This window comes from Xiphophorus couchianus, chromosome 14, assembly GCF_001444195.1.
Source record: "Xiphophorus couchianus chromosome 14, X_couchianus-1.0, whole genome shotgun sequence".
NCBI lineage: Eukaryota > Metazoa > Chordata > Actinopteri > Cyprinodontiformes > Poeciliidae > Xiphophorus > Xiphophorus couchianus.
This window is the reverse complement of record NC_040241.1, coordinates 8,761,466-8,776,106: the sequence shown is the minus strand read 5'-3', so window position 1 is coordinate 8,776,106 and position 14,641 is coordinate 8,761,466. Positions and strand designations below refer to the sequence as shown.

The window sequence follows — 14,641 nt, the reverse complement described above, 5'->3', positions numbered from 1 at the left end:
ACATTTTCTAATTTTAGGTTGCTGTAAAATGTGGAACTATGAATTAGTGATTAATAACTTCCTGTTTCCAGGGGGTATTAATATGGCGTGGCACAGAAGTCGATTAGACTGAATGAGATCATCTTGCCAGTAAACGGAGGAAGGTAAAATATATATTTGTAAAACTCTTGGGGAACAGCATTAAAGATTGGCGCCTCGTCTCCATGGCAACAGTTACACAAAAGCCTGGAAAAGGGCCTTTTCTGTCCTACTCTTACAAATGTAAACGTGGATTTTAACAAATGTTTGTCTAAAGCAAAACGTGACAAAGTAAAACAAGCACTTCCCTGGTAAGGTAAGGTGGAATATGAGTCATGCTGTGGGCTTGTTTTCCTACTGCAACGTCTGTGGGCAGCTGGTCTGACTACGCAGCACCATGAACTGACACTTTCACTGCAAAAACCACCAAAGTATTTTTGGTCTAGTCTCTTTTGAAAATATATCAGTACATTTGAATTAAGAGAAAACTAACTTTCAAGTTACTTTTCAGTTGTAGTCATAGAAACGAGGGTTTGTTTTAAGTCAGTAATCCCGAAATATTGATGAAAAAGTTAGAGAACAAAAGATTTTTGTTCCACCTGCAGATCATTTCACTTATATCTGATACTTTTCCATCAGTATTAAGGAATTACTGACTTCAAGCTCCTATTTCTTGCTCCAAAGTTACTTGTAAGTTAGTTTTGTTTTATTTCAAATGCACTAAGATATTTTCATAAGAAACTCGACCAAAAATACTCGGTTAAGATTTGGTGTTTCGCACTAGCAGGATGCTGCTGCAGTAAGAGGATAATTCATTTTGCAGTTTTTTTCACATCTTCACCAGGTTGACAGCAATGTTTCTGAAAACCGAACTATTTACAGTAAACACACAGCAGCTTGTTAAACAAATCGTATATGAATGTTTAAAGATTACCTTGGATCTCCCCCTCCAGTGATTGTTACCTTCAACTCACTCTGACCTGAGGCCCCTCCTGATTAGCTCCGCCAGGTCTTAAAGGGTCGTTTTCCTTCAGAATAAAAGCTGTTTGGTATTAGTAGTAGATTTTTAAATTTCTTTTCTAAAATATTCGACTACATTTTCTTTTCCATTTGACTTCCTCCGTAAATAAACCACAAAGTAATGAAGGATTTTCTGCCCTGAATCTGGCCACTAAGACATTATCTCCAGTTTAGAGTGAAACCCTGACAGCTAAATTCAGCAACAGATGATGGATTTATGAGCGTTTTTAATATTTGATGACAAGATGACGCAAAAGTCACATTTTCTGTACTTTCCTTTTGTTTTCCCCCACATATTGTTCTCCATCTGTTCCCAGTCTCCCAGTGTTTTTCCAGTTAAGTCCCTCCTTAACCCCATAAAGTGTAAACAAAAACAAATCGAACTAAATACACAAGGAAAAGTCAAATAATTTAAAAGCGTTCATACACATAAAAAAAAAAAATCACGAAGGCAAACAGTTTGAGGTTGAAATGGTTAGTGCTTATGCTTCCCTAAAAGGTTGATTGTGTTCGGATGGCACCGCGGTCGCCGGTGGTTACGTCATGCTACGTGTGGAATATACAAACTGAAACGCGTCTCGTCGAACGGAAATGAACATCGCCTTCAAAACGTCGAGTGTCTGCAGAGGAGAGACTGGGCAGAAACCGTAGAGCTACTGGTTGAAAACATGAGGCGTTCAGGTGCAGACATTCCACTTTCTAGTTCAGCAGCATGCTCGTAAGTGTGTGTGCGCGATGCTATTCAGTGTTCTGGTCGATGGCGGCGGTGTGTACAGCGATAGCAGCAGTGATGACATCAAGTGTGGTCATGTCTCTTTGTTGTTGTTGTTGTTTTTTTAAGTGTTCCTTAAAATAAAATCAATAGAAGCTGCTGCTCAAACCGAGGTAAACAGCCCCTTCCTGTTCTGTCCCCGCCTCTCCACTGTGTCTAACCAATCAGGGAGCTGCGTCTGGTCAGGTCCACGTTGCTGGAGCTGAGTCCTCTGCTGTCTGAGAGGCCGGAGTTGGCGTCCTGGAAACGGATCGGTTGGTGTTAGCTCGGGATCGGTCCAGTAGAAAAACAAGCAAACACACCAGGTTTTAACGAGAACAACGTGCAGAAACAAAACCTGACCTGCTCTCCTCTTGTCATGTAGTTCATTCTGAACTCAACCTTCATGGAGGTTCAGCAGATCAATGCACTGATTACCGATAATTATCTTTTCACTGAAGATCAATTTCTAACTCAGTTCTTCTAATATCATCACCAGGTATAATTAACTCATGGTTTTCAGCTGATCAGGATGCTGCTTGTTTAAATCGACTTTAATAAATTGGGAAACTGAGTTTCCAGTCATGCAGTTAAACCGTCTCGCTGCACTACGGCACTTTAAAAAAAACCCACAGATTCAAAGATTAAAACAACAAATGAAGGTAAATAAGAAATAAAACGTAAACAATAAGCAAAACATAAGCAATTAGTAAAACAAAAGTAAGAATTAAAACATATGTAACACGTAAAACCTTAAAAAATAAAATGCAAGTAAGTAGTAAAGCAAAAGTAAGAATTAAAACAAAAGTAAATCTTAAGAAAGGAAGACAGGAAGGAATGTAGCTGCATCTTTTTCCAGACTGTCAGAGGTTTGGGGTAAACCATCTTTACCTGCGTGGTTTCCTCGGCGCTCTTGTTCAGGAAGTTCAGGGAACTCGCTCTTTTTATTCTGTGCAAAAAAACCCCAAAACAATAAAAACAACACAACAAGATTTCTGTGTTGAAAAACATAAAACTGAACAGCATCGACTATATCCTGAACCAATAAGATATTCCAAGTTGACCCAGAATCTCAGCTACAAACGTTAAGTTCTAACTAATGACCTTGTATCATCGGAATAATCCTCCCACACCGTGGAAAAAAGGCTTGCCTACAACTGATTGCCTCTTTTTTTTTTATTTTGCTTGAATCATGACTAATAGATTGTATCTGAGTCCCACAGCTGCTGCCTCGTAGCTCTGCTCAGCTGTGGTAAAACCAGATCAACACTGAGCAGAGTCTATTTTTAAATATTTAATTATGCCACGTGCTCCTGACGGACACCTTTACTCTCAGACTTAAACTTAAACTTTGAAACCATCATGAATAAAATTTACAACCTACATCGCCACAAAAATGTATAAACTTCATCCAGCCAACTCGCAAGAAATTTGGATTTATTCATTGTAGATAAAAAAAAAAAAAAATCCAAAACCTGTTAACATATTTAAGGCCAATTTACTTTTTGAAATACATTTTTCCACAGAGACAATGTTGTATTTACCCGGGGTTTCGGGGTTCCTGAGGTCCGCTGCCCTGCAGCTTCTTCACCAGTATCTCACTGCTCCTCCTCAAAGCGTCCCGGATCTTTCCGATGGAGCCGCTGCGACGCAGAGACCCATTACCGTCCTGAAGAGAGAGGAAAGAAACCAACCACCAGGTATGGAAATGAGATGGAGGTCTAAAAGATTCTCTGTCATTTTTAGAGGGTTTCCTACAACAGGACTATCTACAGATTGATATGTTCTAGGGCTGAAACGAGTCGAGTACCTCGATTATTAAGATTACTCAAGGAAAGATTCCTGCCTCGAAGCTTCATTAAGTTATGTTTTATTATTTAATGCACCGTGTTCCGGCCGGGTCGATATTAGCGTTGTTCAGCGCGCTCACTTCCGCCTGAGTTGTTGACGAAAGCTAACTGTTAGCAGCACAACGTCCAATTTTCAAGTTCGGCCTGGCAGGATTTTACCGATTCATGATAACGTCCGGGGTTTTGTAGTTTTTCGGGGGACCAATAAACATCCTTAAAATGACGGGAGCGATGTCTGGAGAACGGCAGCTTTTCTCCTCTCGGAGCTGCTGGTTCAGAGCCAACGGCGGGATTATTTGTACAGGTGAGCGGATAGACTGAACACTGCGGACGGTTGTGCTTTAGATGCGTAGTTTTACGGATGAACCGGAAAATAAATTTGATATCATCCCGGTCGCCACTAATGGGCGGCGAAGCGCATCGTGACGTTACATACCGGGCAGATGTTCCTGTGTGTGACGAACGAAGGTGCCAAATCCCGTCGCTATTATTGCTGAACACAAAAGCTGTAAATGTCTGGGCAAGGTGAGAGTTCATCTATTAAAATGACTGAAGATGAATACATAAACCAAAAGCTGGAGTATAGACAAGCGTATTTGTCAGCCTGCCTCTTTATTAAGAAATTTAATATAATTTCAGATCTTTGTACAACTTTCCTTCAGGTTAACTTAGAAAATGAGCTATTATTGTTACAAGTTAATTTTCCAAAATACAGAAAAGTTATTCTTAGGGAAGCTCAAATGTGAAAAATTGGACTGATGTTGATATGCAATAGTAACACTGCTGTTATGTTAGATTTACCAATGTTTTATTTTTTTATCCGATTACTCGATTAATCGTAAGAATAATCGATAGATTACTCGATTACTAAAATATTTGTTTACAACAGTCCTAATATGTTCTGTCTGCGCTTACTGAAACTGTAAACTCTAGCATGGATGTTACCCCGTTCCACTCTGCGGACTCGTCGCCCTCGTTGTCTCCTCGTCCCCCTGGTCCGTCCCTGCTGTGCCGCCTGTCGCCCCCTCTCCCCGGTCCGTCCTTCAGCAGCTCCACCACCTTACTCTGGTTAATGGCGTCGATCCCCTGAGAGAACAAAATCACACAAAAGATAAGGAAAAACAACAACAATAAAAAGACTGTAAAAGTTGAACATTTCACAGAATAAACACAAAGCTGGTGTCTGATCTTGGCGAGATTTAGGAGCTTCAGCTGTAATTCCTTCTGAACTACTCAGGTGATGTAACTAAGAAAGCAGCTAATCTGACGACAGTAACTCAAAGAGTGTCGAGTGTCGAGCATTGAGTGTGTGTTGTACCTGTTTGCGTGTCTTGCTGGCACACTCCTCAAGCGTTTCGGCTGCCTCCAGTTTGCCTTGACGACGGTACAGCGCTCCCAAGCTCTTCAGGGTTGTGTTCACAGTTGGACTACACAAGAAAAAAAAACCCAAAAAACCCCAAAATGAACAAAAATTTTTGCGTTTTTAAAAATTATTTGGCAAATAACGATGCCTGAATTTAAAAACAATGAGTCGTTTTCACTATTTTTGATGACATCGTGGGGTCACTCCCTCATAAAATGAAGGCAATCAGGATGTAAACAGGTTGGTTGTGGCGCTATTAATCAGCCACCACTTTGTTTCCTTTGGGAATTTTTATGTTGTGACACACAATCTTCGACTTTATTCAAAATGTAAAAAAAAAACAAAACAAGAGAACATTACATTCAACACCAACCAGCCTTCCTTGAAACGCATGTTCAGCTATAAAGAAATATCTTAAAAGCTCCCTGTTTGTGGAAGAACTGAATCAAATCTGTGCTGGTGTCATGCATTATTCTCGTTTTGACCGTTTCTCACCTGTCCACCTTGCAGGCCTTGTACCAGCTCCCGTACTCCACGTACGGCCCAGAGTCCTTCTGTTTGCTCTGACGCAGACGGAGAGAGAAACACACAGGCGGAAACCAGGATGAGAACAAGCAGAGAGCAAAAGAAGCCGAGTGCAAAACACGAGCCCGCCAATCAGCAACTCAAAGCGTCTTTGTTGTCCTTTTCAGGCCATTTTTAAAAAAAAATGTGGCAGCAGGCGTATCAAAGGTCAACGTTAATGACTGACCTTGCTTTCTTCCCTCTCCTCTGCGTGCATCCAGATGGGCTTATTGTCATCTACAAAATGAGACGAGAAAAAACCCAATTAGAAAACATTCTAGGCTCGCTGCTAACAATTATTTTAGTGACAAAATATTCTGGCAATCTATTTTATTTTTTTTTAATTGGCACATTCTCCAGATTTGTCATTTAACCAACTAAACATTTTTATACAATAGTAGAAGTACATTAAAAGGTGCAAGCAAATAAATAATTAATTTTATTTTTAAGTAAAAAACACCCCAAACATTTCATTGCCTAACATGCGATAACATCGTTCCTGTAGTGTAAACTTGATTATTTGTGGCAAAGAATGCATCTGCAGCTGAAAACTGCTAACATCAATATGTGAAAAGCTCAGCTCCTTCTGCTCAACTCAACATCAACACAGTTTAAGGCGGATCTGATGATTAGTTCTACATTAACCAGTTAATAACTGGATAGCATAAAGATGATTAATGGTAGATTTTTTTGAACTACGCCACTTGATGAGTTCTAGGAAAAACATATTTACAGAAGAAGAAGGTTGTTCATCATAAATGCAAAAATGTTTATGTGTTTTTCTTAAAGTTTTGGCTTAATTACTGCTTTGAATATGTCAATCATTTAGCAAATTACATGTTTCAGAGTCTGCATAGTTAACGATTAATCGATTTCTAAAATTAGTTGACAATTACTTCAATAATCAATTAATCACGATTAACCGTTTCAACCCCAAATCCTTCCTGAAAACCTCTCTATGGTTTTTCTCAAATTACACATAGCAGTCATTCATAAAGCTGCGGCTGAGGTCCGGTCTGGTGCTGAGCGTGTGGGCAGTAGCGGTTTGTAAAGCCTTGGTTTGACAGAGAGGAGGGAACCAGGAACATAAAGCAGCTTCGGTATCACAGAGTAATCCTCTGACCTGCTGGGAGATCATGGTGATAAAGGGATCAGTTTTTCTTTGGTATGGCCAAAGACAAACACGAATGTATTGTATTGTTTGGCAACAGAAACGAGACAACAACAAAAACTAACAAATCTGCGCTTAAAGGGCTCGACGCAGGTTAGGCGATGTCGCGCCCTTGAGTAGACGAGCACATGCAGGCCTGCGACGCGACACGAGTTGAGTAAGGCTAAACTTTTTTTTGCTGTTGTCGCAATCGCGTCCTGAGCGTCGGGTGGAGATGACTTTTGCTTGTCGCTCTCCATGTATCAAGTTTATGACTGACATAAACAGATAGCTAGCTAATTAGCTAGCAAGGGAATATTAGCCGCAAGTTATTGGTAGCTTGAACCGCCTCAAAATGCAGCGAAGATGTCAGCGCACGACTCAAACTTTTGCTTGACAGAAAAGTTTTAAGAGGAAAAATAACTGAATACATGAGATTTAATAGTCCTGTTGCAACCAAATTTAAAACTTATTAGTGCATTTTTAAGGCCTTCATTTTAGATGCATGAAATTGAGTCTTTTTAAGGGCTGTGAGCTGAGCTGCTAGCTTAGCTGCTGATGGTTTCACTCACTGTTGACTGATCCGAACTCCTTCTCGTGTGCTCTGGTCAGGATCTCTTTGTACAGAACTTCTGCATCTTTGAACTTGCCCTGCTTCAGGTAGCAAGTGGCCTAAAGGGAAACGACATAAATCAGTGCGCTGACGGGGGTTGCCTTGGAAACTAGACATGTTGTAGAGAAAGGACATAGAGGAGGTAAGGAGGATTCAGGACGCTGAGCTGTATCTATCAGGTTCCCACCAGGTTGTTTTTGGTCCTGGCCACGCTGGGGTCGTCGGCTCCCAGTTTGGACTCGAAGATCTCCAGGGCCCGTTTGTAGTAGTACTCCACCTCGTCGTACTTGGCCTGGTTCAGGCACAGCAGGGCCAAGTTGTTCAGCTGCTTGGCTACGTCCGGATGGGACTTCCCCAGCACCTGAACACAAACAAACAAGACATCATTTGCATCAGGCTTTCACTCAAATGGAAAACAAATTTAAGAGCAGCACTGCTCTCGTGCCCTTCGGTGCTGTGGGCCCTCACCTTCTCTCTGATGCCCAGGGCCCTCTTGCAGAGCGGCTCGGCCTCCTTGTACTTGCCCCTCTTGCCAAACAGCACAGCCAGGTTGTTGAGGGTTGCAGCCACCGCCGGGTGGTCCTTCCCCAGTGTTTTCTCTCTGATGGCTAAGGCGTCGTTCAGAAGGTGAGTAGCTTCCTTGTATTTGTTTTGGTCCCTGGAAACACAGCAAAAAAAAAAAAAAAAGGCTCGAGAGTAGTAAGAAGTTTTTATAAACATAAATCCATCAGCTCACCTATACACCAAGGCCAGGATGTTGAGCATGGTGGCAACGTCCGGGTGGTCGTGTCCGGACGACTTCTCCAGATCCTCCAAGGCCTGCTTGCACAGAGGCACGGCCACTTCGTATCTGCCCTGGGAGGCGTACTGAATCACCAGGTTGTGCAGCGTCCTGAGACGATTCGGGACCTCGTAGCCCCCCTGCTGGGCTGCCGCCTCCCCACTGGGCTGGGCTGGAACAGAACCGGACAGAGTCACAAAGAACTTTGATTAAATTCACTTCTTTCTTCTTCTTCTTCTTTTTTTTTTTTATACCCTAAAACATTTAGAAACAAATTACCGGCCATTAAGGTGTCACTTTAGATCTATTCTAGTAATTAGTATATGCCGTGTAGTCGTTAAAGTGCTCTAAAGTACTACAGCTTTTTAGTACTGTGTAGTACTAAAAGCTGTACTTTTAGTACTGCACAGACTGTAGAACCTGTAACAAGTACCTGTGTTAATTACAAGCGACCCAATTACCTATATCGGACATTTTGCTAGTTTCAGTTTTTTAAACACTAAAATACTTTTAAAACTACTTTTTAAAGGACAGTTTTGTGTTAAATTTAAAACCAATGTGAATTTAGAAAAATAAATTAACTGATGTTCTCAAAACCTGATTTAAATTTGACAACCTATCTTCATGTTTTTTGCTCATTTCTCACAAGAGATAAAAACAAACAAACCAAAAAACACTTAGAACGCAAAAGTTTATATTTATGGTTTTTCTTATCTCCACTCTTGGTGTTACGGTCAAAAAGTGCCACATAAAATAAACGGTGTTGATCGACCGTTTGCTTTGCAAACATCAGCAAACAATGTCAAGAATTATTGAGCGCACGTATTTCCGCTTTACAAGCTGCATTTCTTTCCCCAGAATGTTTTACATGTGCTCTAAATTGGCATACGTCGGCGAATTGAAGGCAAAAATGGCTGTTTGAAAAGGTTGCAAACCATTGACTTAGAATTTTCTGATCTGGAAAAATGGGACTAAATCATTCAGGATGGTCGGATGCAATGGCGTGACTTCCATGCATAAACAATTAATGCTCTGCAGCTCTTTGTGTGTGCAATATCCTATTAAAAACGATGCAGATCACAGCTACCTGTTCCCTGGTCATCGTCGTTGGGGAACAGATCATCCAGGCTGTCCTTTGAAGAGTCTCCTCCTCCTCCTCCCGTTCCCTTGCTCCCCCCGGAGCTCTGGCTCTTCTCCTCCGACAATGAAACGTCGTCATCGATCTTCTTGATCTGATTCATGAACTCCAGGTGCTTCTTCTCCTCCTCCAGCTGGGCCACGCACTGCTCGCTGCGCTGCAGCTTGTGCTGCGTCTCCGCCAGCTCGTCCCGCAGCCACTGGTTCTCCTGGCAGAGCCGACGCACCTGGGTGCGCAGCTTCTGCTTCTCCGACTCCACGGCGCTCAGGTGGTTTGACAGAGCGATGATGACCTGGGCGACAACGAAAACGGAACGTAAGCATCCGCCGAGAGACGGAGGATTGTGGAAAGCTGCCGACTGGACCAGAGCCAACCTGCGCTTCTCCCAGGCCCAGCTCGATGTCCTCCAGGTTCTTCCGGAGGAGGCCGGATTTCTCCTGGGCGATGGGCGGCTGGGTGCAGTCCAGCAGCGAGTTGAGCAGCTGCGCGTGTTCGCCGCGCAGCGTCTCCAGGCCCTGCATGACGGCCTTCGTGTTGAGGACGATCTCATCTTGGGTCAGGCGCTCCAGAGCTTCTTCACGCGGATACACCATGGTGGACATTGCGTGGTTTCATGCACACTGTCCACAATGTGATTGAAAGAGAACTTTATTGTACAACTCTGTTTATTTATACTTCACTGCTTTGTGAAACGATATACGCTAGCTGATGGAACACTCACGTGTAGTAGGTAAAACAAAATAAACAAAAACAACCGATTGCACAATAGTTGGTCGGTATCGTTACGATTTCCAGCTTAACATACTTGTTTATTTTTGACCCAAATCTAAGACTTTTTAAGACCATCATGAAAGGAATTTAAGAGCTTTATATCCACAAAAATGTACAAACGTAGTCTGGGAAACTGGAGAAAAATATGCACTTATCCACGATAGTCGCAAAAAACACTAGCTAGCATGGGTATGTTAGCTTTGAGTTACCGGTAGCCTCATGCGTCTCAAGTCACAGAACGCAATGAAGATGCCAAACTTCTGCTTGACAGAAAAGTTTAAAAAAAAACAAAAAAAAAACACACAGAATATAGAAAATTAAATAGTGCTATCAAGACAACATTTAAAACCTGTGATTAGCATATTAATCACAGGTTTTACTTTTTTGAAGCCTTAAAAGTTAGATACATAAATTAAAGACTTTTTAATAATGTATGGACATCCTGTTTAAGTGCCGTGTTTGACATGAGTTTTTTTCATGTATTTTTTGGCCCATAAACGCACCATTTCTATACAGAAGTCACTTAAAAAAAAAAAAGAGGCTCTGTTCTCATTTGCATTTCTTAGAAAACTGTGTTTTAGGTGACACATTCCTCATTATTTAGTTAATCTAACATATCTGGGTTTTCTCGTACAATCCACAGACTAGTTTTGACTGCTGAAAAGACATTGAGAGTGAAAGAGAGACTGTATTGGATGCTGCGAGCCATTATCAAAACTTCAGACGGTCAAAGCGCTCAGCTTCAGGAGCAGGAAAACAACTTTTCCCGGACGTTTTGTCTGCTCATAATAAACCGGAACCGGATTGGAATCCACTATCAACAAGTTGTATAAAAATCGAGAGACCAAACATGCTAATGTTATGTTTGCACTTATGCTAATTAATTTATATGCAAATGTCATCAGTAGGAGACAGGATCGTAGCCGTGTGTGGCAACAAAATATCTATTATTGACCAGATAATAACTTGCAGATTACGGAAGATCGCTGATGAGAATGTTGAGTGGTATCCAACACTGCCCATTTGACCAAATCCCACTGATCTGAATGAGGCTTCAGATTCTTACTTGCAAATCCCCATTCTTAAATATTTTAGGCCGGCAAAAGGGACAAAACATCCCGATCAAGGATTCCTAACGTGAATGAAGATTTTATTTAGATTAAACACGATAATCAGATGCAGGGAATCAGAAAATGAATATGCAACACATGTGATTTCATAGCCTGCATTATCAAAAATAGTTAGAAAAAACTGTTTAATAACAAATTAAATACACAAAAAGATTACAACAGGCACTTTGTTTGGTTATAATTGCAAAAATGGTTAAAAGCAGCAGGAACCGGTTTCTACTTTATCAGTGGGTAAGAAATAGTTACACTGAAGAGAAAATGATTGTGTGTGAGAGGGGATGCATTAGTTCACTTGTCCCTAAAGCAGATCACTCAGTACCTGTGGGCTACAAGCTAACACGGCATCGGTCAGGCACCAGGAAGTCCAGTTAAAGTGAGAACTGATCCACCTTCAGAGAAGAAGACCGGTAGAGTGCTAAGAGACGATACAATTCACACAGCGCATTTAACTTTAACCACGCCTGTCCCTGAAAGGATTCAATGTAGAATTTTAAATGAAAATAAAAGAGAAATTAACTAAAAATGAATTTACTAGGTAGAAAACTTAAGTCTCTTGGGCATCGAGAAAGTTAAACCCTACTTGATGTTAAATTAATAACACTCTTGTTTGGATGCTGTTGCAAAGTCAAAAAAGACAAAAGGTTCTACTTTCTCAAAAGATTTAGCTGTGTTACGAATTGTGAAAACAAAGTGCGAATTTAAAAAGGCAAAGACAGTTAAAAATTTCACCTCCAAATAGTTTTCTAAAAGTAAAAACTGATTCCTCCTCCTCCTTCCCACACACAGTGTGACTTTGGCTTTGTTGCTCATTTACATACTTAATGTTAAAAAAAAGAAGGCGAGAATAAAAAAATTTCAATGCCATAATGTGGTATTTACAGCGACTTTGAAAATAGCCATTTGCAGGTCCAGTCAGAAAAAGAAAAAGTTCTGCATTTTCCTATAGTAGAGCTTGACCAGTTCAGTCTTTACATACGTGGTTCTGATTCCCAACTTGATTACTTTGTCTCCTGCATGTTCATTAGTAGGAAAAGTAGTTATTAAACAACAAGAAACAGAGGAATGTTAAAATCTGTGCCTAACGTCTGTCTGATTTTTATTAAAACAAAATGCTAATTCTTAGATTCTTAATAGTTTTTTTTTCTTTTATCAGAAAATAAATTATTTTTCTGTATTTTAAGCTTTACATCAGAGCCCATCAAGAAATAAAAATGGTTCATTTTACTCGCCGACTGACACCTTATGAGGTCAGGACACATGTCACCACTCCGGTACATCATCATCATCTGCTCTCCGTTCAGCTTGTAGATACTAAACAGCTCAGTTTATAAAGGCACATGCTGGTTATTTCATTCAAAACAACAAAAATAAACAAATGATGAAGAACTGCCTGCTTATTATAGCTAGGTTATTATGGACTATACTCTCTATAAGCATTCTCTTAGTATTTTTGTTTCATTTTAGAATAGGATTCATAATATATTATAAAACTATCATGTCTTCAATGTGAAATCCCAGTTACTGACTCGAGTGTCATGACTGACATTAATTGGAGCAGGACCAGACTGTGCAGCATCGTTTTTGTTTTTGCTCCAGCTTTGATGCTGGAGGTGCACCTGCTCTCCTTCCTCCTCTCCTCTTCTCTCCTCTCCCTCCCTTCCTCCTCCTTGCTGACTGCAATGCACCACTCGTAACGCTCCCACTCTAAAAGCCTGTCGTGTTCAACCCTAAAAGCCGCCGTCATGTCACGGAGCTCAAAGAAAATCCGCAACACGACGACCGTCTCTTTATCTGTGCGTGTTTCGATGCTGCCGTGTTTTCAAGGCCAAATGGCCGGAGGATGACGCAGGCCTGCGGCCGAGAAGGGCGGCGACGGTTTTTGTCTCTGGCAGCAGATGAGTGGAGGTGACCGACGAGGACAACGACGTGACTGAGCACTGATACAATATCTAGTTAAAATAAAAATAATAAAAATAATAATATCCCACAGTTTGATGAGTCACATCCCGACACTGAAGTTGTGTGTAAACAATGAAGGCCCGACTTCATAAACAGAAAATAACTCGCTTTGTATAATCCAGGCCACCGGATGAGACATTTAACTCCAATGTTTCGTTATTAAACGTTATAAAACATGAAACTTCATTAGCGGCGCAGTTCGCATATTCGCAAACGTCGCCGCTTGGATTCACTGTTTTTACCCAAACTCTCGGTTTAAGTCGCCGCATATTCTTCTTTTATATTTATATATTATAAACAATACGACATGTTCGTTACCTTCATCGAAGAAACAGCGACGCTTCCCCGACGTCAGAACAAAGCGGCTGAATAATGTTGTGATGCTCCAGAAACGCTCGAGGCAGGCAAGCTAGCTGATGCAACGCAACTTCCGGCGGCGTTCTTCCAAAATAAGACTCGCTGAAAGTTTAACTGAAATTAACTGAAAGTTCTTCAGTCCATTTGTTAACTTTAGCCTCCAAGTTACGTTTAGGTTTTTCTCTAAAAACAGCACGTTAACGTAAACTCCTTTACCAGTCCTCTCTAAAGGCCCACCACATAATGGCCTTTACATTGTCCAATCAGAGCTGGGCAGTTGCTCTGACTATCTGTGCTACCTCGTCAGATTTTCCTAGGGTAGCACGGATAGATAGCTCTGTCTATCTGTCGGTGCTCCGCGTCTAAAACCTCTACAGTGATGTTGACAAACCGAAAACTACAGCAGGCTGTGCTAATGTTAAGTATGATCATTGGATAACATTCTCTGAGTGACTTTGAAGCTTAGGAGTTATGCTTAGTAATGCATTGGTGAGTGAATGAAATCCAAACCTTTTATGGTTCGTAAGATATCAACATTTGTTTGGAGGCATCGTTTACACGGTGACTACAAAAAACATGCCACATGCAGGACTAAAAAAACTACGTCAAAAGGTCAAATTATTCTCAGGTGTTAAACAGCATAAAAGCTGTTAAACTGCCCAACTTCAAAATGGCCGCTGCCTTGTGTCCTCCATCAGGCCTGAAACTGGATGATTGATTGCCATTGATAGGCAGGACCTAAAACATCCACTGTGAAACACAACAGACATTTTATATTGTAATTCTCAATTCTGCCACAGGATGGAGCGGTTTCCCCCATGGGGTGAAAAATTCATAAAAAGCTGAATATTACAAAAAGTATGAAGGTTATGAATACCAAGAGAAATAGCCGGCATTAGGAGAGCAAGCTGGATAGTATAAAAGTTGAATGGTGAAAATAGAGCAAAGTATGCAGAAGAAGAAGTGAAGCGAAATTTATGGAGCAACCAGAAAAGTGGGACTCAATAGTGTGAATGAATGCCTACAGCAGTGGTCCCCAAACTACGCCGCGGGCCAGATGCGGCCCGCCTCCACATACCAGAGTATTTTCATATATGTGCATTTTTATTTGATAAGTTGGACTTTTGCAATAAAATAAATGTTCCTTAGTAATGAACTTTATTTATTATTAACTAC

General features: G+C 41.0%; 1 protein-coding gene across 2 annotated transcripts; it reads right to left on the bottom strand.

The window, feature by feature from the left end:
• Positions 1-1,847: 1,847 nt before the first annotated feature.
• Positions 1,848-13,560, bottom strand: klc2 (kinesin light chain 2). 2 transcript variants are annotated; one of them, XM_028038185.1, is made up of 14 exons: positions 13,427-13,560; positions 9,623-9,868; positions 9,198-9,540; positions 8,066-8,282; positions 7,798-7,987; positions 7,517-7,690; positions 7,289-7,388; positions 5,754-5,803; positions 5,498-5,565; positions 4,958-5,066; positions 4,555-4,725; positions 3,334-3,458; positions 2,681-2,738; positions 1,848-2,050 (listed from the first exon to the last, which is right to left on the bottom strand). In XM_028038185.1, the coding sequence occupies exons 2-14, from the start codon at positions 9,848-9,850 to the stop codon at positions 1,967-1,969; spliced, it is 1,917 nt and encodes a 638-aa protein (XP_027893986.1). In that variant the 5' UTR covers positions 9,851-9,868; positions 13,427-13,560; the 3' UTR covers positions 1,848-1,966. The 2 variants fall into 2 exon arrangements, with proteins under 2 accessions (XP_027893986.1, XP_027893987.1); XM_028038186.1 differs by having other exon boundaries at positions 4,585-4,725.
• Positions 13,561-14,641: the final 1,081 nt, after the last annotated feature.